This window comes from Lichtheimia ornata (genome assembly GCF_029851405.1).
Source record: "Lichtheimia ornata isolate CBS 291.66 chromosome Unknown scaffold00152, whole genome shotgun sequence".
Classification (NCBI taxonomy): domain Eukaryota; kingdom Fungi; phylum Mucoromycota; class Mucoromycetes; order Mucorales; family Lichtheimiaceae; genus Lichtheimia; species Lichtheimia ornata.
The window spans coordinates 2,705-24,311 of record NW_026695471.1 but is presented as its reverse complement, the minus strand read 5'-3'; the positions used below and the strand labels follow the sequence as shown (position 1 = coordinate 24,311).

Here is a 21,607-nt window from a genome sequence, read left to right as displayed (position 1 = left end):
CGCCACGTAGACTTGTGCCTAACGCATCACGTTGGTAGAACCCATCGCCATTTCACTCCATTCAACAGATTAGCCATCACGTCATTTTGACACTCCAGTTGCTCGCACAAGCTGTCAACCTTGTCTGTCACACCAAGCAGTATTCATGATAAAAATGGCATCACCCATAGAAGCGTCATCATCTTCCCAACAGGTACACAGAACATAATAACCCAACTATTCCCCTATGACATGGATACTCATTATGGATCCAAAGCTCGACCCATTCTATATCGAGTTACTTGAGCAGACTTTTACTACAAGCAAGGCTGCCATTGATTTTTGTCGCAACCTATGCGCTCAATTTGGATTCACTGTTAAGCAGGAATCAAGCACACACCGCGTAAGCTACACCCCCCTCCTCTTTCCTTGTATTCGTCATCATGATTAATCATTCTCTCTTTTATAGAATATTTATGTTTACTGTTCTCGTGAAGGTCTTGCTGATTCCGTTCGTAATCCAAAAAGCAATCCAAAGCGTAAACGTCCTTCAAAACGTTGCGACTGCAAATGGCGTGTGGTGTTGAATGAAAGCAAAGACACTCATTTATGGCGATTTCGAAAATCCAATAATCCAGAAGCGTTGCACCATAATCATCCATTGATGCGCCCTGAAGAAGTTGAGCGTGGGTGGCCAAAGCAAGTGCATGAGTTGATCCGTGAGCTTGCACGTCAACATTTGTCAACGCAAGAGATTCGACAACAGGTGCAAAACCGGTTTCCAGACATCACATGGAATGAACGTCGTTTTTATAATCGATTATCGGAGGAGCGACAAAAGATACGACAACAGGATACCACAGGACGTGCTCATCAGCTTACAGCAACATGGACCAAAGTATGCATGGCAGCTGCTGGTTGTGAAGAACTTACCGATTACGCACAGACCCAATTGATGCAAATGCTTGACACGATTTGTAACATGGCTCAGATACCCGTTGACTCACTTGGCAATCCACCAGCATTGTCATCTGAAGAGGAAGAGGAAGAAGAGGACAATCAAAACAACCATGATACATCCACAACAACACCACCAAAAGGGTTTACAGTGGTTGTGATCCCTGAACATACGTATCTTGTCAAGGTATACAATCAACGCACCATTCAACGTAAGCGACAACTTGCACAACCTGCTCCTCCTCAAACAACAACAACAACAACGCAGCAACCTCCCCAAGCAGCAACGGTATCCATGCAACCACCACCACCACCGCAACCATCACAGCAACAACCATTCCCATCCACTACACCATTTTCAAATACCAACAGTAGACATCGTACAGCTATGGATGCTAGTAACTATATGATGTATCCACCCAACATGCCCATGCATTATTACCCCTCTTTACCGGAAGAAGACAACATGGCATTCCCACCTTTGGATACATCCAGTGTGGCTAGCAGTAGTAGTCCATCACCCGTCTCAGTAGCTACGCCTCCACCAGCAGCCACGGTGATGATGAATGCACCTGCTACAGCAGCTGATAGATTGATGCCACCTCCTCTCAAGAGACGTCGTTCATCACATCACATGTCATCCTCCACTTACTCCATGGCTACAGCTGCTGCTGCTGCTGCTGCTGCTACTCAACATCATCACCATCATCCTCTTGCTCAACAAAGATCGCCTTCGTCACCTATCCATCCAAACAACGCCAACAACAACCCTTTAACAGTTTGCATACCCGGCACACCCATGCCAACATCTTCACCACAACAACCACCACCACCGCCGAATCACCCTCAACACCACCAACATCCTCATCTTCGATCACAACATCCACCCCCGGTTTTGGTCACGTCAGAGTCACATCGACATCATGATCAGCCACAGGTAAGCTATTCTAGTAGACCTCTTTACAATGCATCGTGGTACTCATATTCACTTTTTAGATGCCCTTTTACCAAAACTATTGGTAAAACTATGCTACCATTGTATGCCATTATTAAGTAAATTAGTCGAAAAAGTCAATTAGGATGTTATTTTATGATTGAAAATGAATGTGCTTTTACGTTAATCACAAAGATGGATCGTTGTTCTTCACAATCTATGTAGCATGTAAATGATGTATATGATGCTCATTATGAAGGCTGACGACAAAAGATTAAAGCATTGCGTATCCTCATTCAATGGATTACGTATGTAGCTCTCCTTTTGTCATTTACCAAAGCCATTGATGGCATTACCATAGGCAATCAAGTTGACAAAAAGACATTCTGTGATTTCATTTGGGGGTATGGTCGAATGCAATGATAAAGTGGTCAACCATTTTTTAGAGTACTAGTTTGAAGAGGGAGCTGCAACAACGGTCGCCTTCTTTTTTGATCCACAAGATTCCTCCTTGCATGGTTGCTGCTTCTTTAAGGTTTAGGGTGCTTGGTGGTGTTCTTTTTCCGCTTCTCCAATGTGGTGGCTCTTTGTGTTTTGTAACAGCTTTATTATAGTACATGGGTAGAGAAATAATAGATCATTGCATTTGTAATAAGGTATTAGCACAGAGAAAGGGTAGGGGGGGAGATTAATTTAAGACGTCTCTTCAATCTTTGTTGTTTTACCGCCAGCGGCTGCTGCTTCGACTTCGGCACGCTTTTGTTCGATTTCTTCTCTGTGTGCCTCCAAATACGCTTCGTAGTCGAGGTTGGTGACAATGATAGGACCATGGAAAATGACTTCCATCTCTTCAAGTGAAAGGCCTTTAGGCTCTGGAGCAAAGAGGATGATCCATGCAAGCATAATTAACCCAATAGCGCCGTACACAATATAGGTGCCATATGTGATCTTGTCCATAAGCACAGGAGTGACTTGACCCACGAGGATGTTGGCACACCACAAAAGGGCTGAGGCAAAGGCAAAACCCTTGGAACGGATGCGTAATGGGAAGATTTCAGCAATATAAATCCATGCGACGGGTGCCCACGTTGTACCATAGAAGGCGACAAAGATGAAAATGAATGCAATGACTGCTGATGCTGCCTGAGGGTGTTCCGACATATTAACAACGTTCATGAGGTCTTCTTCGGACCATTCCTTGTATCCGCATCCACCATACAATCCTGCCATGATAAAAAAGCCACAGCACATGCCAACGGAGCCGATGATCATAAGTTTGACACGACCTATCTTGTCAACGAGCCACATGCCTGGAAGACAAAATACAACCATGACAATGTAGTCAATGCCGTTGGCAAGCAGTGACATGTCACCCTCCAACCCTGCTTGTTTAAACATAATAGGAGCATAGTACTTTTAAAAGCGTCATCATCAATGAGATCATTCCTGCATACTTGTCGTAAATGTATCTTACCATGATCACATTGGCACCTGTGAGTTGTTGGAATACAGCAATTGAGCAGCCGACCCATAACACACGGCTATTCTTTCGATCCTTGAGCATGTCCCAGTAGTTGTTGACCGAGATGTTGTTTTCAAGTTCGACGTTATCTTTGATTTCTTGCAACTCCATCTTGACGTAAGGATGATCCATATCACCACGGCCATGGATTTTGGCAAGGACGCGATGGGCTTCATCAATACGTCCCTTTTCCACTAGCCAGCGTGGAGAGCGTGGAAGGACAAAAGGAGCAAGGCAAAGGACAATAGCAGGGATGACTTGGACAAGATAAGGGATACGCCATGACCAGTCGTTGGTAATGTAGTTTGTTCCAAAGCCAAGCCATCCAGAGCAAAGTAAACCCGTATTGATCATGAGTTGTTGGAAACCCACAAGACGACCACGAATTTCCTTGGGAGCCAATTCAGCGTTGTACATGGGTGCTACACAAGCGTTCAATGAATGATCAGCACCACCACCGTCATCGCTTGACAAAGAAAAAATAGAATCATGGGAAACTTACATAATACAGAACAGGCACCCACTGAAAGTCCAGAGATGAAACGACCAATCAACTGCATACCAATATGAACAGAGGCCGTTTGCAATACACCACCCACAATGAAAACGATGGCTGAAACACAAATACTGTCACGGCGACCCCATCGATCCGACATCCAGCCTGCAATCATGCATCCAATAACAGCACCACATCCCATAAGCGAGTTAAGGGCACCCTACGTAATACATACACATGTTCATATTCACGTATGTACAATACGCTCTTTGTAAATGACATACGTACCTTTAATGCTGGTGTCAAAGGAGCAAAATAAACTTGAAATGGATGCATCACCATGACGCTACTGGTCACTCCAAAATCATCTACATTGATCGTGTTAGCTTCCCCTGCTGAAGACTTCTTTAATAATGTTGTAGAGCCACTTGCATCCAAAAAGAAAACCACCCAGAGCTGCAAATGCAGTGTTCCTATATACATGTATGTATTTAGTTTATGAGTGATAGTTGTAGTAGCTCGCTATACTTACACGTAAAGGAGCCATCCAGCATCTGATTTGATGTTGGGATCACCTTTAGCTTCTCGTACTGCGATGATCGGTGCCATAGAAAAGAAAAGAGTACTACTACTACAACAGTAGCGACGCCATGCGGGGTACCTTATTATATATAAAAGTGATCCAATATCTCCGTATGGTATCGAGTAACACAATACACAGCACACAAGACGACCCGATGGAGCAATTCACTCTCACACACAGGTTTGTGCCCGGGTTTTCACATTCTATCCCATGTTGGAAATGCATTTCTCCATTGTATGAAATAGATGCTCAAGAAAGGTCGACAATAATCTCCTTAAAGAAAAACGCCGATAGGTTACCAGAAAAATGCATATTTCTTAAATCAGTAATCGGATCATGCATGGATCAGAAGAACAAAGAAAAAACTTGCATCATCATGTTGTTGTACATACATTGATTTACTCTTTATTCTACACCTTCAATGTACATGATAATAAGTGATTGATAGGAGGATGAGAGAGAGGGGGATCAAGGAATAGAGTATAGGTGGTGTACATGCCACATTTTCGGCAATGTTGAAACTCGGAGCTGATGTTGTTCAAAGTGTGGTTGTTGTATGTAACACAATGCCCAGCCCTCTTGGATGGGTGCGTGCATGTGCGTGAGCGTACATCGTATGTGTACATTTTGTATGCTGTCATGGTGGTCAACATGTAAAAGATCAAAGTAAAGCATCTGCTGGTGCATCGTCGTCGTATCGACTATGATGAGCATGTGACTGCCGGATTCAGGTACATCTTGTTCTCGTCGTCGTGCTCGTCGTCCTCCTTCGAACTCCTTGTTACCCTGGAAACGTCATGACAGCTAGCGACAAACGATTGCTCATTTCAGCACCTGGCAAGGTCATTTTGTTTGGTGAACATGCCGTTGTGCATAAAAAGGTAATTGCAACTCTACCCACATTTGTGACCAAGGACTAAGACCATGTTGGTTGTCATCAGCTTGCCGTGGCTGCATCGCTTGGGTTACGCACCTATCTCGACGTGACAGAAAACACGAGTGGCGAATGCCGTTTGAAGCTTCCCGATGTGCAAGTCGATGCCACATGGTCGTTGTCACAATTGGACATTGCCGTGGAACGTGAATTGCTTGAACAACAGCATCCATCCGACATGCCAGACACGTTGAAACAACAATTGGAGACGCTTATGGGAGAGACGACCAGTGTGGCTCAAAAGCAAGCTGTGATGGCCTTTCTTTATCTATACATTCTTCTAAAGAACGACAACAAAGGCAGCAACTTTGGTCTTGTTATTCGTGCACGATCCACCTTGCCTGTTGGTGCTGGATTGGGTAGTTCGGCCAGTTTCTCAACGGCTTTGGCCACTACCTTGTTGATGGTGTTTGGTCATCTCCCCGAGGCATTTGCTACCAGTGAACAAAAGGACCCTGCTTGGTTGGAAACCATCAATCGATATGCCTTCAAGGCTGAACAAGTGATCCATGGCAACCCAAGCGGAGTGGATAATGCAGTGGCAACATTCGGTATGGATGAGAAGAATGTGGGGAGTGGGTGGGTATATACATCGATATTCATTTGTCATTATAGGAGGTGCCTTGTCATTTCGACGTGGTGAAGGATTCTCTCAATTGGAAGGCTGCAAGTCTCTACGATTGTTGCTCACCAACACCAAAGTCCCTCGTTCCACAAGTGCATTGGTTGCTGGCGTCGGTGCCAAAAAGACAAAGTATCCAGCCGTGGTCGATCCTATGCTTGATGCCATCGATGGTATCTCCTTAAGATGTGTCGAGGTATTCAAACGTTTACAAACAGGTGAAATGGATACACACAAAGTCACTGCTGAGCTGGAGGTAAAAAGACACCCAACCATCATGCATCATCATCATTGCTTATTCACAATGTTACCTTCTTTTAGGAATTGGTGGATATCAATCATTGTCTATTGCATGGTCTTGGTGTTAGCCATCCTAGCCTGGAAACAGTGCGTTCAGTTACCGAAGCACATGGTGTTAAGACCAAGTTGACGGGTGCAGGTGGTGGTGGTTGTGCAGTGTCGATTATCCGAGATGGTAAGAAGCAGCAATCATGTGAGGATTTATTGTACCAAACGCTCATTGGGCCCATAATAGATATCTCTGAGGAAACTTTGAATGTCGTAACAAAGGAATTGCAGACCCATGGCTATGATTGTTATCAAACTTCTTTGGGAGGCGTGGGTGCCAGTGCTTCCATCTTGAGTGATATCCAAGACGAGGCATGGATTGAATCGGCAGATCGTCATACTCTAGAAAAGTTGGTGGCACGTCCTTGAAACATCTATCACCTTATACCATAATCTACCATACTGTCTTTATTAAAAAGCATACGTTAACTTAATAGGGGACATGTCTTTGTATAACATAAATGATGGTTTTATTAATGGGATATGGGGGGGATGCAGCTATATTACGATGTATTTATGCAAAACGATTTGTGCAAGGTTAAGGGCACCACTTGTGCTGTAAATCAAATGTAGATTATAGGCAGCGTCTCGCCTCAGATTGGAATCATCATCATCGTCATCGACAATATCTTCATCCTCATCAAATTCGTAAATGCTTTCAATGCTTTTTTCCGGTATCTTGCCTTCGTTTGCTTTGGACGGCATCACAAGGACTCGTTCATAATGTGGTACCGCCAAATGGGTCAATCCTACGTATATACATGTGAGCAAAATGATCGACCCTGGTCATTGTTTAGTGCGTGTGTTCTCTTACCCAAGAGATGTAGCGCCCGCGCTAGATTATATTCTGCTTCTTGATTTTGATGTTTGATCATGCAATAGCGTTGTAAGAACAAAAGGCCCTAAATGACCAAAATTCATCAATACCAAATCACATCTTGCGTGGTTGATTGACATACCTGTGTGATTTGCAAATGCCGGTTTTCAGTTCTTCGATTCATGGCTCGGTTTAAAAATGCAATGGATAGCAAGAGGAGCGTGAGCGGATCATTGGGATGGATGGCTTGTGAACGTAAAAGGAATACTATAAAGAGAAGGGGCGGTGAATGGGCTATCCAACCATGCTAGTAGTGCACACACGCTACTTACAGGAACCAGAAAGGAAATTTCTGCCATAGACCATTTGTTCGCCCAGGAGTGTCATGAGAAGCGGGTCCATTTGATCAGGGATCTCTGCATTTTGGATCTTGCTATCATTCACATCTTTTGCATCTTGCGTTGTAAGCTGACTGAAAAACGCCTGCAAGCTCTTTTGGTCCATTGATTCCGGATCCACTTGGCCCGAGTCGATGGCTGCACTCAACTTTTTAATTTGACGCTTGTGATCATCGACAGTCTCGCCATTTTTCCTTGCAACCAACGTATCCAATATGCGAACGTTTCTCAACGTGTACTTGACGGCATTGCTGTTCGCATACGCAGGTAGACCCTTTTGACCACTGTATTAACAAGAATCAGCTTTTAAGCTCTTTTCTTCAAGATCTTCAAAGAACAACATACCATCGATGACCCACGCCATAAAGCCGATAGGCCTCCCTTTGGAAACGTAATGTAGAAAGAAACCACCGAGAGCATTCGCTGATAACGACATCGTCGTCATTGATCAATCCACAGCCTAAAAAATGTTATTATTGGTTTCCCAATACATAAGCAATATACCCTACCTAGCAACGCCAAGCGCAGTGATAATTTGTAATTCTTGTCATTGAAAAAGATGTTGGCTTCGCTAACACGTTTGAGCATGTCGTACGCCTTGTCTGCAGTTCGTGTTTGTGCCAACATGTATGCATACTTTTGAGAAACCAAATTAGCAAAAAGTATGTATAAATCAATCCATATGTGTACACATACCTTGATAAACATGTCGAGCCACCTATCGAAATGAACCTCACGAAAGTGTTTGGCTGCAGCAAGTCTTGCATCATTCTCCTCTTCTTCCTTGATAACCGCCTCTTCTTCATCCATCTCTTCTTCTCTCTCTCCTTCGGCCTTGGCTCTGATTTCCTCTTCACCGGGATTCAAACGATCACGCAAACGACGAGCCATTTGCTGTGCTTCACGATCACGTGATACCTTGGCACGGGTGGTTCTTCGCATGCTGTAGAATCCAGTGTATGGTTTGAACTAGCAATATCCAAAAAGTCAATCTACACGTTTTTGAAATGACATTGTTCAAACAACTTACTCGATCATGAGGGAAAAAGGCACGCGTATTGACAAAGTCCTGATAGGCTTGTTCTGCCAATTTCATATACTCTCTCATCAAATTCTTGTCCATGCCAACAATTTCATTGGGAATGGAAGGATCCAATTCTTCAATCTCAGCCCAGATCGCTTGCCCATCCTTCTCCTTGTCGTCTTCCTTACGCTGGCGTTCTTCTCTGGCACGCTTATAGCTCTCCTTTTTGGTGATGGCTTGAGTCACCGTTTCATCAAAGATAGAAGCTTGCTTTGATTGTTGCTTTCTGGATCCTGTATCCGCCTCTTGTGCTGCAATTTCTCGTGCCTTTTTTGCAAGCCTTTCCTTCCTTTGTTGCTTACGGAGCTCACGATTCTTTTTCATCACTAGAGTAAATGATTTGTGAATATCGGAAGGGAGAGGAAGGTGGTATGACCCATCGCTTACCATGATCCACAAGCTCCAATGCTCTTTGCTCTTCTCCTTGTTCTTCATAGACTGTAGCAAGCGAAAGCATGACATCGAGATTCTCCGGTTGTTCCTCCAAGACTAAGTATAGAAATGAATACTCGATTCACTGATTCAATCCTGAAAGGGTCTCCCTTACCATTCACATAAAAGATGGCAGCTGTTTCATTTTCTCCCACAGCATGATAACAATCGGCCGTACGAATCAAGAGATCCACTTCCACTTCCTAATGCATCAACACTGCTAGTAAGCAAACCTATCAATCAATTCAACCGCTTTTGTTGCTTTACCTCAGATGCATCAATGATTTTCTGAAAGACGGACAATGCAGAGTCGTAGTGGCGTTTATCCATGTAGGCATAGGCGATGTCTTGGTGTAAATCAGGATAAACAGAGGATGGGTATCGAAGCAAATAGTCAAAATGTTTCTATGGGCATAGATAAGCACCATGACACTCTCCAAGTTCAAGCTATTTTACTTACGGCAGCTGTTTTAAAATCGCCCAAGTACAAACGACATACACCCATGCGTACACGAAGTTCAATAGGGAATTCAGCACGTTGAAGACCTTCATCATCATTGTCGTTTTCTTCAAAGTATTCATCATCGTTATCGGCCTCCCATCGAGATGTTTCATGTTGCCGATGTTGTACATGTCGTACGCCGTCTTTGATACATTGCAATGTGCGTCGATAGTCGTTTTGCATAAGATAAAGTTCACTCAACATGTTGACTTCCACATAGCCCAATCGATTGGTGAATTCATCCTCCTCCTCTTCCTCTTGCTGTTGTTGTTGCATTGCATCGCTGTTGTTGGTATGATATTCAACCGCTTCTTCATAGAGAGTGATGGCCTCCTTGATCATTCCTCGTGCACGATACAATTGTACAAGCTCATTGATGACTTTGAAATGGTGAGGTGTAATGCTGAGAATTTGCTTAAAGCCGTCAATCGCATCATCGATCCGATCCATTTTCTTGTAGAGAAAAGAACGATCCCAAAGAGCATCAATATCCGTAGGATCCACCGTCAATGCCTTTGTAAAACAATAAATGGCTTGCTTGGTAGCATCTGTTTCACTATGAGAGGGAAGGAAGGAAGGAATATGAGTCTTCAAATACATGGATGGATGGCTTATAATAATACTTGCATGGATTTGACACCAAGTTCCTTCCATAGACTAGCATCCTTTTGATTCATGTGTGCAGCCACCATACGTAATTGCAAGGATCGATCGGTGTTGCCGATTTCTTCATGCACCAGACCCAAGGTGTTCCAAGCTTGATGGACGTTGGGATACTTTGTAATGACTTCTTGGAGCTTGTCGATTGCATTGCCATAATCACGTGAAATGTATAAAGAGTTGGCTTTACCCAACATGTCTTGGGCTTCAAGTGGGATGGGAGCAGAGCCTCGAACACCGCGTCGTCTGACACTACGATTGCGCTTGCCAACACGCACCGTAGCAACCAAATTATCTTCAAACTCTTCAAAGTCCTTGGCCAATTCTCCAAGATCACCCGTCTTAAGCCGTGCACGCGCTTTCTTTGTGCTGTCCAAGAGTTGTCTGTATAAAGAGATGGGTTGGGTTGGGTTAGACAGAGATCATCATCACGTGTCATGTTGCGCATAATCCAATACTTGCGTGATTTCATCATCCTCATAAACAGAACCTTCATCATCATCATCGTCGTCAACGTTGTCGTTGTTTTGCATGTCGTTCGTGTCCCATGTTGGATCAAATAGATCGTTCTCGTCGTCATTGTCCTGCATGTAGTCGTCGAGATCTACACCAGCTGTGCCCTGCAGGAGCGAATTCAACATGTCGTCTGCCATGGCAGCCCCTCGACTCGATCCTTCTCCTGGATCGTGTGTATTATCGTTATTCATAATGGGGGAAGAGAGTAAGCGTGAATGTGTTGAAGTATGAGTGGTGGTGGTTGTGTGTGGTATAAAGAAAAAGAGAGCGAGCAATGCCGGCTGTGGAAATTTAACCCGCTCTGGATGAGTGTGTGTGTGTGGGCGCGCCGCGAGTTGAACAAGGTCTCTTTTTTTTTCTTCCTTTCATTCAAAAACAATCTCTCCTCCTTTGCACCGTTTTGGTTCCCATCTCTCATATTTCATATCAAAACGCTTCATGACGGACAAATTCTGCAATGCTCTATTGCGAACCACGGCGTTGCAGATTCTACAATCAGCAGGCTTTGATTCGGCACACGCGGATCCTACCAACATTTTGACTGATGTCTTGAGTCAATATCTTCAGCTGCTTGCCAGCACTTCGATGGCGTATGCTCAACTTGCCGGAAGAGGCACCAGCAATGCATGGGATGTTGTGGATGGTCTTGACGAACTCGGCTTGACTGTGGACAGCTTACGAGATTGGTTGGATGATGAGGGCAAAGCCTTAGCACCAAGTTGGTCAGAGCAATCAGATCCTGGACGTACATTGGATGGTATGTATGATACGATGAGGATGGAAAAGTGGAGGAGCATGATGATAATGAGGATTCATTAGCTGTGGTGAAGAATGGAAGGAATCAACATCAGGATGTCCTTGTGTATGAATACACCGATGATGAAGAAAGGTTATATGATCAAGATAGCAGCGATGATGAAGAAGAAGAAGAAGAAGAGGAACAACAACCTGTTACTTCACCCATACCCATCAACAATGACTTGCCCGAGTATGTGCCATCTTATTTCCCACCATTCCCTACATCCATCAACAAGCAAGACGAGCCACCACAACCCACCACAGGTCCAACTTCAGTCCTTGCAGCACCAACACCAGCACCACCTACAGCAGCAGCAACAGCATCTCAACAACAACAACAACCACCTATATCCACATCGGGTGCACCCGCTCCTATCATTGTACGCAGTAGGAAAAGAGCGATCGATAATCCCTTTACACATGTGGTGCCTTTTGAAGAATCAGCACTTGCAGCATCGGCAGCAGAAGGAAGTGGAGGTGCATTATCATTGACTTTGGATGAAGAGAATGAGCGTCAATCGACACCAACGAATGAAGGACGTAATGGTGACAAGAAACGACGACGTACAGCGTTGAGCACGATTCCAATGAAGAATGCAGTAGGATCATTGACCGACAAGGAGAATCCATTGTTGAAGCGTAAAGCACGTGATGAGCTTATTGGTAACCATGCCATGTTCAGACGCATGACACAAAATGAAGCAGCACCTGGCAACACCATGTTTTCTTCACCCACCGGCGTATTGGCTGAATTACTTCATCGTGTCGCCCCACCCACCCTGGTATCCAAGTTATCGGCTCCCAATTTATTGGTCGATGTAGCATCAACAACAACAACTAATACTCAACCTGCAACATCAACACAATCATCATCTCAACAACAATCACAACCTTCTTCTTCTTCCTCCAATGGAAAGGAGCAACCTTCTCGATCATCATCAGGATCCATGTTGGCAAGTTTGGCTGGTGGACAGTATAATCGTAAACAATCAAACGTCGAAGAGTTAGGATCTTCACCTCCTGTAACAACAACGACAACGACAACAACGGCTACTACAACAATGGCTACTACTCCTACTACCTCTACTACACCCACTACTACTACTACCGCTACTACTACCACACCCGCCACATCCACAGCGGCCGCTGCCACCACCTCCACGAGTACACTTACACCCATTTCATTGGCATCACTTTCAGCAGGACATGAGCCATCATCATCACAACAACAACAACAAAAACAAAAACAATCCTCCTCCTCATCGTCAACGAAAAAGAAATTACCCAAATTGACACTTAATTTGTCCAACAACAATGATGCACCCGCAACAACAACGACGCCTTCAACCGCTGAAAGCACACCTACTTCACTCAATACACCAAAGATCCGTTTCAAGATCAAGCCACCGGAAGATACCTCTGCTCCTTCTACACCCAATGCACAATCTTCATCCTCTCCACCACAGGCACGGCCTTCTTCTTCATCGTCATCCACGCCTGCATATGAGTCTGAAACGATTCAGATCACTGATCCTATTACGACGACGACGACTACTCCTACTGGAACGGCTCCTGTTGATATTATGCCACCGGATGCTAGTGGTGAAATTGTGCATTGTATATGTGAGAACCCAACGGTGGATTACGGTACATTCATGATTGCATGTGACAAGTGCGGTGTCTGGTATCATGGTACTTGCGTAGGCGTAGCAGAAAGTGATCAAGTAGAAGAATGGTATTGCAGAAATTGCACGTGATAAAAGATCCTTTTGTATATATATATAATCGTGTGTGTGCTATTGAATGAGGTATTGTACGTACACCCTAATGAATCGCTACTAGTAGGAAAAAAAGAAAGATGATATTACGAAGCTCAAGCTAGAGAGAGAAAAAAAGTGGGGTTCTATGTAAAATATGATGTGTTTGTGTGTGTGTGTGCATGCGGATGGGATGGGGCAAGTATTATTTTCTTCTTCTTCACAATGTGAGATTTCGTTGAGCCTTTGAAATGATATCACCAATGTTGCTGGCTGCGATCATGGCCGAGTCCAGAATTTCTTGATTGGACAAGTAGGTTTGAAGTCGTTCCAAAAGTTCCACTTGTTCACGAGGCGTCAAGTTATTGATGGTCAATGCCAAGATGGAACCCACAGAGACATTGTATGTCTAACACAGTCATCAGTTACATCCCGTTTTTCTTTTGCATGAGGAAACCTAGAGTAGTGTCATTTACCTTGATGAAACTTTGGTGGTACATGTGAGCAAACAGACCCATAAGGAATTGACAATCCATGCGATCAGTCATGCCACCATGGCCTGGGATACTATGTCCGAAATCCTTGATTTTGAATGCACGCTTCACAGCACTGGCAAAGAAACCACCAAAGGGAGCAATAAGCGAAGCAAAGCAAGCCATCACAATGGCATGGAGTTGTACAGGGGCAATGGGTACTTGAGTAATGTCACGTTGGAACTATGAAGGGGGGTGGTAAGTATAATAGGATGATGTTAAAAAGACGACGACGACTTACAATCAATTTCAATAACCATGCAACATTGGAAGGTAATTCCCAAGGAACAGCTGTAAACACGGGGTTCTTGGGTTCACAAGTAACATGAGACCATGCCGATGCGCCCAAATCCTACATATGGCATTGTATCAGCTGAAGATGAAAATCGTGTTTTTGGATGCGGCAGAAAAGTACCTGAACGGGACAAATGAGGTAATTGAATTGCATCAAAATGGTAGTAATCTAACAAAGCATGGGCCATCATGAGTTTAAATGAATTACGTACAACAATGAATAGCCAACTTACAATGAATCCAAGGACAAGTGTACAAAGGAAGCCACCCACAAAGCCTTCGACTGTTTTTTTCGGGCTCAACTGGATCAATGGGGTTCTTCCCCAAAAGAAACCACAAACATAGGCGAAGATATCATTGCAAATCACCAGAGCAGCGGGCATGACAAACCTTGTATCACTCATCATGAGCCAGCCATCCATTTCATTTCCTGTGCATTGCTTACCAGATCAAGCCTTCCAAGATGTTCTCGACAATAAAGTGACTTTGAACGACAATCAAAAGTAAAGCCATATGGGTGTAACAGAATTGTGCCATTTGAAACGAATACTGTCCCTTTTTGAGATTGGCCACAAAAAAGACAAATCCTATGCCAACATAGCAATGAATAAGAATAAATAACGCTCATGCCTCTTTGTCCATTTCTTACCGAGAACATAAAGCATAAAGCTGATGAATCGATGATGGGTTGCAAAAGGAAGCAGGAATCGGTCGACCATGACAATCTCCGTAAAGTAGTAAATGATGGATTCACCATAAAGGAAATACTCGGTGGTAATCAAAAAGTACCTAAGGATCATCATCATCATGGTTTGCATAAACGCTATTGTGTAATATCCTTTTACGAAGACGACTTACCAACTCATGGTCTTGAACCAACGTACACTCTTTTCCTTGGCGGGTACTTGGGCAATTTGGATGACTTCACGATAGACGACAATAGTGATACCCATAACAGCCACTATAGACCAAACATAGCCAGACGCCAAGACGAAAAAGAAAGCTCCAATCATGAGCAGTGTTGTAAATGTACGGATGGCCATGTTGCGCCATTTCTTGCCGGTCTTATCCGCTGCCAATAAAACAGGTTGTTGTTCTTGTTGTTGCTGTTGTGTAGAAGACGACGACGATGACAATGACTGATCGGGTTGAGCAAGGTTGTCTTGTCTTCGTTTAGCTGCTGCCGACTTCCTTTTGTGTGTCATAGTGTGTGAGTGTTTGTGTAAAGGGAGAGAGAGAGAGAGAAAAGAGAGCAGTTGACTAGTGCACAACGCGCGCGTGTTGAAATTTGTGCGAGGAAGAGAGAGAGATGGTTGCACGACAATGATGAGGATCCCGACATCGACGACGACACCCTATCAACCCACACCCATCCCATACTCTAATGCGTCCAAACACAGCTTTTTTTTTCATTGTCCGTGCCCACAAATACTTTCAAGAAACCCTTGTTCCATCCCAAACGCTCGTTTACTTGATACAACAACAACCACGCCCACTCCCTTCTCCTCCAACATTACGACCATTTCCCTTTGAAGCGAGTGATCTCGGAAATCATGAAAGATCAGCATGGACCAGCAGCAATGCAAACTACCTGAGCAAGAACAACAACTGTCATTATTAAACCGAGCAGCATCACCAGCATCACCTATCCCATCATCATCATCCAATGACCGTAAACGTCCTTTTGTTCATATGAATGAGGTGGAGGATGTAGTCAAAGATGTTGTGGCCATGCTAGGCGACGTGCTTGCTAGAATCAATGATGCATTGGTACAACAAGGCGATGAAGAAACTCGGCGTATGCGTGGATTGGTGACAACGTATGTTGCCTTTGTTGAAGCAGTTGCCGATGATTTATTGCATAATGACAACAACAACAAACCTGCCTTTGCTGCCTACATGGCCATCTTTGATCCACATGACCAGATGGCGGATGATGATCCTCTTTTACATCACGACACTTTATTTCGACGTTCACTCGCCAAGGACATTCGATATCGATTGAATGAATTAGGCGTACAATCCGAGCGATTATTGAAATGCGTGGATACCATCTTTGCACGTTTCTATACCAACGAAGCACCTCCACAGCAACAAAAAGACCATGGCCAGTTTTACACGCCACAAAGTGTAGTCCGATTCATGTGGGCACAATGCCTTGTCAACAATAACAAAAAACACGTGCCTCGCGTACTGGATCCATGTATGGGAATGGGTGCTTTTCTATGCGAGTTTTTGACACGGTGGGTGACGCAGCTACAACAGCAGCAGCAGTATCAGTTGGATGGTGGTGGTGGTGGTGGTGGTGGTGCCACGTGGGACAATGCTGTAGCACTCCAACACATCTTGTGCACAGACATTCCTGCTAATATTTGGGGCGTCGAATTGGATCCTGTGGCGCTGAGATTAGCCAAGCTCAATATATTGGTACATCTTTTACCACTTTATCGACGTCTATGCCAATTGTCCCCTGACACCATCCACACCCTACGTGTCCATCGGCTCCATTTGTTTTGCAGCGACACTTTACGTTTGACACCTCGTGTGGGAGATGATCCTTGGGAACAGTGTGAGTTGCAACGACTACATTCGGGCAAACTTGTATTTGACTATATCGTCACCAATCCACCTTACATGATTCGAAAGACGGGGCGTATCACAGACCCTGATCCAGCATTATACGATACACGTATCCTTGGTGGTCGTGGTGTACAAGCTTACGTGTACTTTATGTGGATTTGTTTACAGCGATGTGATCCACATGATGGTGAACTATGCTTGATCACCCCAAGTCAATGGTTGGTGCTCGAGTTTGCTCGTCATTTACGGTAAATAATGATGATGATGACAATGCAATGATCATGGATTGATTGACATGGGGAACTTTTATATATAGTGCTTGGATATGGGAACATTGTGAATTGTTACAACTCTTTCAACTGGAACCTTACAAGGTGTGGCCACGTGTACAAACAGACTCTTTGATATTTCGCCTTCGCATGCGTGGCACACGTCCTCCCAATTTGAACACGCATACGCTATTTTTACGCCACACAGCACGTCGTGCTACACTCCAAGACATCCTTGCCGCTTATACGACATTCAATCCACAGCAACAACAACAATCACCCTCCAGTGACATTGCCTACAAGTATACACCAACACATGATCGCTCTCGTATCCAAAATTCACCCAATGCATCCTTTGCGTTTCTTTCACCTTCCACTTCATTGACGGGTGAACTTGCTCACTTGACACATTCACTCTCCCGTTTATGCGATGGTCCTGGTGCACCTCTTGTCTTTCATCGTGGACCCAATACACATCCTGTTTATGCTCTCGTGGTGCGTACGCAATGGGCTCGTGATTATTTTGGTCCTGATTGTTGTTCACGTTGGTTGCGACCTGCTTTTTATTGGAGTGGCAAGGCGGCTGCTGCTGGTGGTGGTACCAATGATCCTGAAAGTACCTTTTGGCATGTACGCGATCCACAACGTCTCGCACGAAAGGAAACATCACCTGCTGAAGCCTATGCACCCTTTTATGCACCCGATGCCAATTATTCACTACTCCTGGTGGATAAGGATGGAGCAGATACCCTGAAGGATCATCCTGATGATGCACGATTGTACGAGTACTTGCAAGCAGCACGCGTCGCATTGCAGCCTACACGAGAAGAACGTAAAGTCACATGGTGTCATTACAATCAATGTGGTACGGATGTCGCTGTCAAAATCGTGCATCCTATCAATTGTGGCTATTTTACAAAATCTCAACCACGACAACGGTTCTTTGTAGATCGGCAACAGCTTTGTGTCACGAATCAATGCATGTATTTTACGCTTTCTCCTGAGACCGATTTATCAGCAGAGTTCTTTTGTGGATTACTCAACTCGAGCACTGTACAATTCTTTCTTCGTGAACATTGCGCTTATGATCAACAACGTCGCACACGCTTCTTTGGCCGTCACTTGGCCAACATCCCTTGTTGTTCATTACCCGCCACCTCTTCTTTCGAAGCCACTTTAATGACAGACCTCGTCCATGCCGTCACAACGGCTCGTCTATGGATTTATGCTATCATTTGGTATACGGACGCACAACATGTCATTGAACACTTGCGTGCTGGGACTTGGGAAATACATCCAAGCGATAGACCACGTTTGGCTGCTGCATCGGTTCAAGACGTGAATCATAGCTCTCATACATCATCATGGTCGAATGATATGCGATCGCATTGGATATCAACGACACTACTACTACTCAACAACACATCACTTGACATCGTACTTGTACAATTACTTAAATTAGCTTCGCTCTTTCAATACGGCATTGATCAGCTTACCTTTGTTCTTTATGGTATTCCTGTCACTTTGCAACGTGCATTGGAACATGAGTTGGGTCATGTGCAGGCCACAGCCCGCTGGTCATCTATCTCTTTGGATCACATTTTCGACACCGCTCAAGCTATCCTCCTCCTCCTCCAACAACAACAACAACCCATGGATTCAAATGATAATACTTGTACTACTACTAATGTTAATATTGCTGCTTTATAAATATTACTGTTATCGCTTAATGATGGATGCTAAAATGATATTCGGCATGTTGGGTGTACTCTTCTCCAGGCTTAAGCAATCCCATATGTTCCTTGCCCCCTATCATCATGTTGGATCAGTAAACTACACATGTCAATGAAAACACTAAAGAACTTACATTGGGGATTGTTGATGCCATCAATGTATTCTTCAGTCTCCAGGACAAAGCATCCATATTGAGGAACGTATTTTTGATCCTGTCGTCGGCGGTGGGCATGTTTCTTGCTTCCCTCTGGACCTTGAGTCTTTTTAATGGGCAAAGTGCCATCCAAACCACCACATGAATAAAATTGGAAAGCAGGTTGATCGGTCTTGATAGCTAATTGAATGCCTGTGCTGGGAGCATATGCTTTCAATTGATACTCTTCCTTATTGGGATCGGACAAAATAAAGCAATTGTCATAGCCCACACAATCAAAGCTAAGATAGTTCTTGTGTCAGGCAACGTTGTGTATATAAACGCTTAACAATTACTACTTACCCACATTCCTTGGCTTCCTTGAGATCACGTCCAATAGGTTTCTCTTTTTGGAAATCCAAGGCAGTACCATCCACCTCAACCAATTCACCCGTGGGGATCAATGATCCATCGGTCTTGACATACTTGTCAGCAGGGATCCACAAGACGTGATCATCGACCGTGTCCGATGTAGTAAATGCATCCAAATTCCAATAGGTATGTTGCGACAACATCATGATGGTTTCCTTGTCCGTGGTGCCTTGATAATCAATATGCCATTCTTGGTTGTCATTTACGGAGTCTATCATGTTGATGAGCACCAAGATTTCTCTTTTTACGTACTATATTATACTCTTACACTTTACACGCACATCCACGGTGCCTGGGAATCCCTCATCCCCATTAGCCGAAGTCAATCCAAAAGTAATATCCTGCTTGCCCTTATCCACCAAGGTCCAATTCAATCGATTGAATCCCATATCGCCACCATGCAAGGTTGTGATATTGTTCTCATTCAAAGGTGTATGGTACTCGGTCCCATCAATAGTAAAGGTGCCATTGGCAATACGGTTGGCATAGCGACCCACGACAGCTAATATTATTACATAGGATCAGTGCCATGGTTTCCACCATTTTACGTGTGATAGATATAGTACCTCCCAAAAACCCGGGCAAACCAGCTTGAAGATTGTATTGTTTGGTCTATAAAGTGGATCAATTTTATGTTTGTTTGGTTTGTGGTATACACGTACATCATCCCAACCGAGGACAATGTCTCTTGGAACACCATCCTTGTCATTGACCCATAGATTCTATGTACAAAGGATCAACCAAAGTTAAGCATGCATGATGATTATCATCATTATCGTGGTTATCTTACAGTGATGGTGGCACCATATTCAATAAAGGAAGCTTCAATGCCTTTTGCCTTGATGGTATGCTTTTTGTAAGGTTCGCAAGCATTGACAGGAGTCATAAGCAGCCCAGCTGCTGCTGCTGTTACAAGGATCAACGAAGAAACGATTTGCATCTAAAGCGGTGGTGTGGTCAAGACAACAACAACAACAAACCCTGTAACAAATAGGGTGCTTTTTTATAAATTCTGTACTTGTTTAACGTTGAGCGCGCGCGGATTACCTAACACAACTACACATCATAGGAAAATTCTCCATTTGTGAAAAAAAGGCGATTTTCCCACAGCGAGGTCGTACTGGCGCGGGGAATATTCGTGTGGGGAGCCGCGGCATAAGCCTCGCTCGTACTACTCTTTATCCTCTAACCCTTCATCCATTTGCATACACATGGAATGTCTCATACTTTGAAGTTTGACGCGAATGTATTGAAAAATGAATCACAATAGGATGCTACTATAATTGTTGTGTCCTCATCAGTATAAAATGTTGATAAAGTGAAGCCAACTCTTCATGTCGTCATCCAGCCGTGTGGGAAGGAGTCTAACGTGTACATGTTAATGTTAACACAAGCATCCTGAAAATACCTCATCTTCGCACGTAGATCCCTTGTCAACTCTTACCTCATGTGATACGGCCCCGGTAGAAGGCTCATCCGGTTTACTTGCCACCATCCACAGATACTCTTCATATCCAAAGCCTTGGCACTCCCATCCTCATCCCTCATCTTGATCGAGTTACTGCTAGTGACATGTCGCTTCTCGTAAGCCGTTGATAGCTGAACAAGGATAGCGTAAAGTAGCGTACGTGGTACGTGGTCATGTTGATCACAACGACTTACTGCCTGATGCACTTGGAGGTTTCATAAGAGAGCCTACATGGAGCTGATGGTGAACGAGCTGTTGATTGAATTCTTCCTGTTGCTTATGAATAGCATGTACCTGGTCCATTATGCACCTATGTCTTGGTCATGCATTGAGACTTGGTTCGCTCATTGGTGTATGACTTGAGTATCACAATGCCATCCATGGCTGTAAAACACCATCAATTCCATCCAATCCATCATCCTCATCCTCAGCCGTATCCATGCGACACGATCCATCATTCATATTGACGACGCGTCAAGTAACCAAAACAACGTTCCATGATCCATCATCACTGCACTTGATTGCATCCACCCATCCATAACCATTGCAAATACAATACGTTCGTTGAAAAAAGCCGTGTGATCGCTGCATTCTTCCATTTCCATCCTACTGTTGATCTCTCTCTCTTTCGTGGTCAGTTTCCATCGCTGCTCATCCAGATGAAGGATTGCTTGTATTGCGGCGAACTTGATAGCTGATATGGCATCATCCATTGTTATCTGTATGTATCAAAGCAAGTTGCTGTACGTAAATCACGCGACTTAGATACCATGGCTATCTGCTGTTACGATTGGTTGTGGATGTGCAATAGAGCGTGTGTTGTAA

General features: G+C 44.1%; 8 protein-coding genes across 8 annotated transcripts; 4 read left to right on the top strand and 4 right to left on the bottom strand.

The window, feature by feature from the left end:
- Window positions 1–244: 244 nt before the first annotated feature.
- On the top strand, window positions 245–1,959 carry O0I10_012744 (uncharacterized protein; the record flags this gene model as incomplete). The annotated part of the gene is made up of 3 exons (XM_058492632.1): window positions 245–382; window positions 449–1,873; window positions 1,933–1,959. 3 exons carry the CDS (start codon window positions 245–247, stop codon window positions 1,957–1,959), a joined length of 1,590 nt encoding a protein of 529 aa, XP_058336609.1.
- A 604-nt stretch (window positions 1,960–2,563) lies between these two features.
- On the bottom strand, window positions 2,564–4,497 carry O0I10_012743 (uncharacterized protein; the record flags this gene model as incomplete). The annotated part of the gene is made up of 6 exons (XM_058492631.1): window positions 2,564–3,283; window positions 3,345–3,814; window positions 3,895–4,108; window positions 4,177–4,256; window positions 4,321–4,361; window positions 4,421–4,497. The coding sequence occupies 6 exons, from the start codon at window positions 4,495–4,497 to the stop codon at window positions 2,564–2,566; spliced, it is 1,602 nt and encodes a 533-aa protein (XP_058336608.1).
- Window positions 4,498–5,268: 771 nt separating this feature from the next.
- On the top strand, window positions 5,269–6,744 carry O0I10_012742 (mevalonate kinase; the record flags this gene model as incomplete). The annotated part of the gene is made up of 5 exons (XM_058492630.1): window positions 5,269–5,352; window positions 5,413–5,956; window positions 6,021–6,283; window positions 6,349–6,502; window positions 6,563–6,744. The coding sequence occupies 5 exons, from the start codon at window positions 5,269–5,271 to the stop codon at window positions 6,742–6,744; spliced, it is 1,227 nt and encodes a 408-aa protein (XP_058336607.1).
- A 129-nt stretch (window positions 6,745–6,873) lies between these two features.
- O0I10_012741 (uncharacterized protein) lies at window positions 6,874–10,975 on the bottom strand (the record flags this gene model as incomplete). The annotated part of the gene is made up of 14 exons (XM_058492629.1): window positions 6,874–7,124; window positions 7,190–7,277; window positions 7,335–7,459; window positions 7,525–7,874; window positions 7,936–8,050; window positions 8,100–8,226; window positions 8,287–8,559; window positions 8,621–9,000; window positions 9,062–9,163; window positions 9,222–9,309; window positions 9,374–9,511; window positions 9,567–10,164; window positions 10,236–10,652; window positions 10,731–10,975. 14 exons carry the CDS (start codon window positions 10,973–10,975, stop codon window positions 6,874–6,876), a joined length of 3,297 nt encoding a protein of 1,098 aa, XP_058336606.1.
- A 247-nt stretch (window positions 10,976–11,222) lies between these two features.
- On the top strand, window positions 11,223–13,339 carry O0I10_012740 (uncharacterized protein; the record flags this gene model as incomplete). Its single annotated transcript, XM_058492628.1, has 2 exons — window positions 11,223–11,541; window positions 11,604–13,339. 2 exons carry the CDS (start codon window positions 11,223–11,225, stop codon window positions 13,337–13,339), a joined length of 2,055 nt encoding a protein of 684 aa, XP_058336605.1.
- A 220-nt stretch (window positions 13,340–13,559) lies between these two features.
- O0I10_012739 (uncharacterized protein) lies at window positions 13,560–15,371 on the bottom strand (the record flags this gene model as incomplete). The annotated part of the gene is made up of 8 exons (XM_058492627.1): window positions 13,560–13,748; window positions 13,816–14,055; window positions 14,114–14,224; window positions 14,288–14,335; window positions 14,400–14,556; window positions 14,612–14,753; window positions 14,816–14,955; window positions 15,025–15,371. The coding sequence occupies 8 exons, from the start codon at window positions 15,369–15,371 to the stop codon at window positions 13,560–13,562; spliced, it is 1,374 nt and encodes a 457-aa protein (XP_058336604.1).
- Window positions 15,372–15,732: 361 nt separating this feature from the next.
- Window positions 15,733–18,725, top strand: O0I10_012738 (uncharacterized protein; the record flags this gene model as incomplete). The annotated part of the gene is made up of 2 exons (XM_058492626.1): window positions 15,733–16,994; window positions 17,063–18,725. 2 exons carry the CDS (start codon window positions 15,733–15,735, stop codon window positions 18,723–18,725), a joined length of 2,925 nt encoding a protein of 974 aa, XP_058336603.1.
- A 16-nt stretch (window positions 18,726–18,741) lies between these two features.
- Window positions 18,742–20,254, bottom strand: O0I10_012737 (uncharacterized protein; the record flags this gene model as incomplete). The annotated part of the gene is made up of 7 exons (XM_058492625.1): window positions 18,742–18,824; window positions 18,883–19,184; window positions 19,246–19,525; window positions 19,583–19,816; window positions 19,881–19,926; window positions 19,977–20,036; window positions 20,105–20,254. The coding sequence occupies 7 exons, from the start codon at window positions 20,252–20,254 to the stop codon at window positions 18,742–18,744; spliced, it is 1,155 nt and encodes a 384-aa protein (XP_058336602.1).
- Window positions 20,255–21,607: the final 1,353 nt, after the last annotated feature.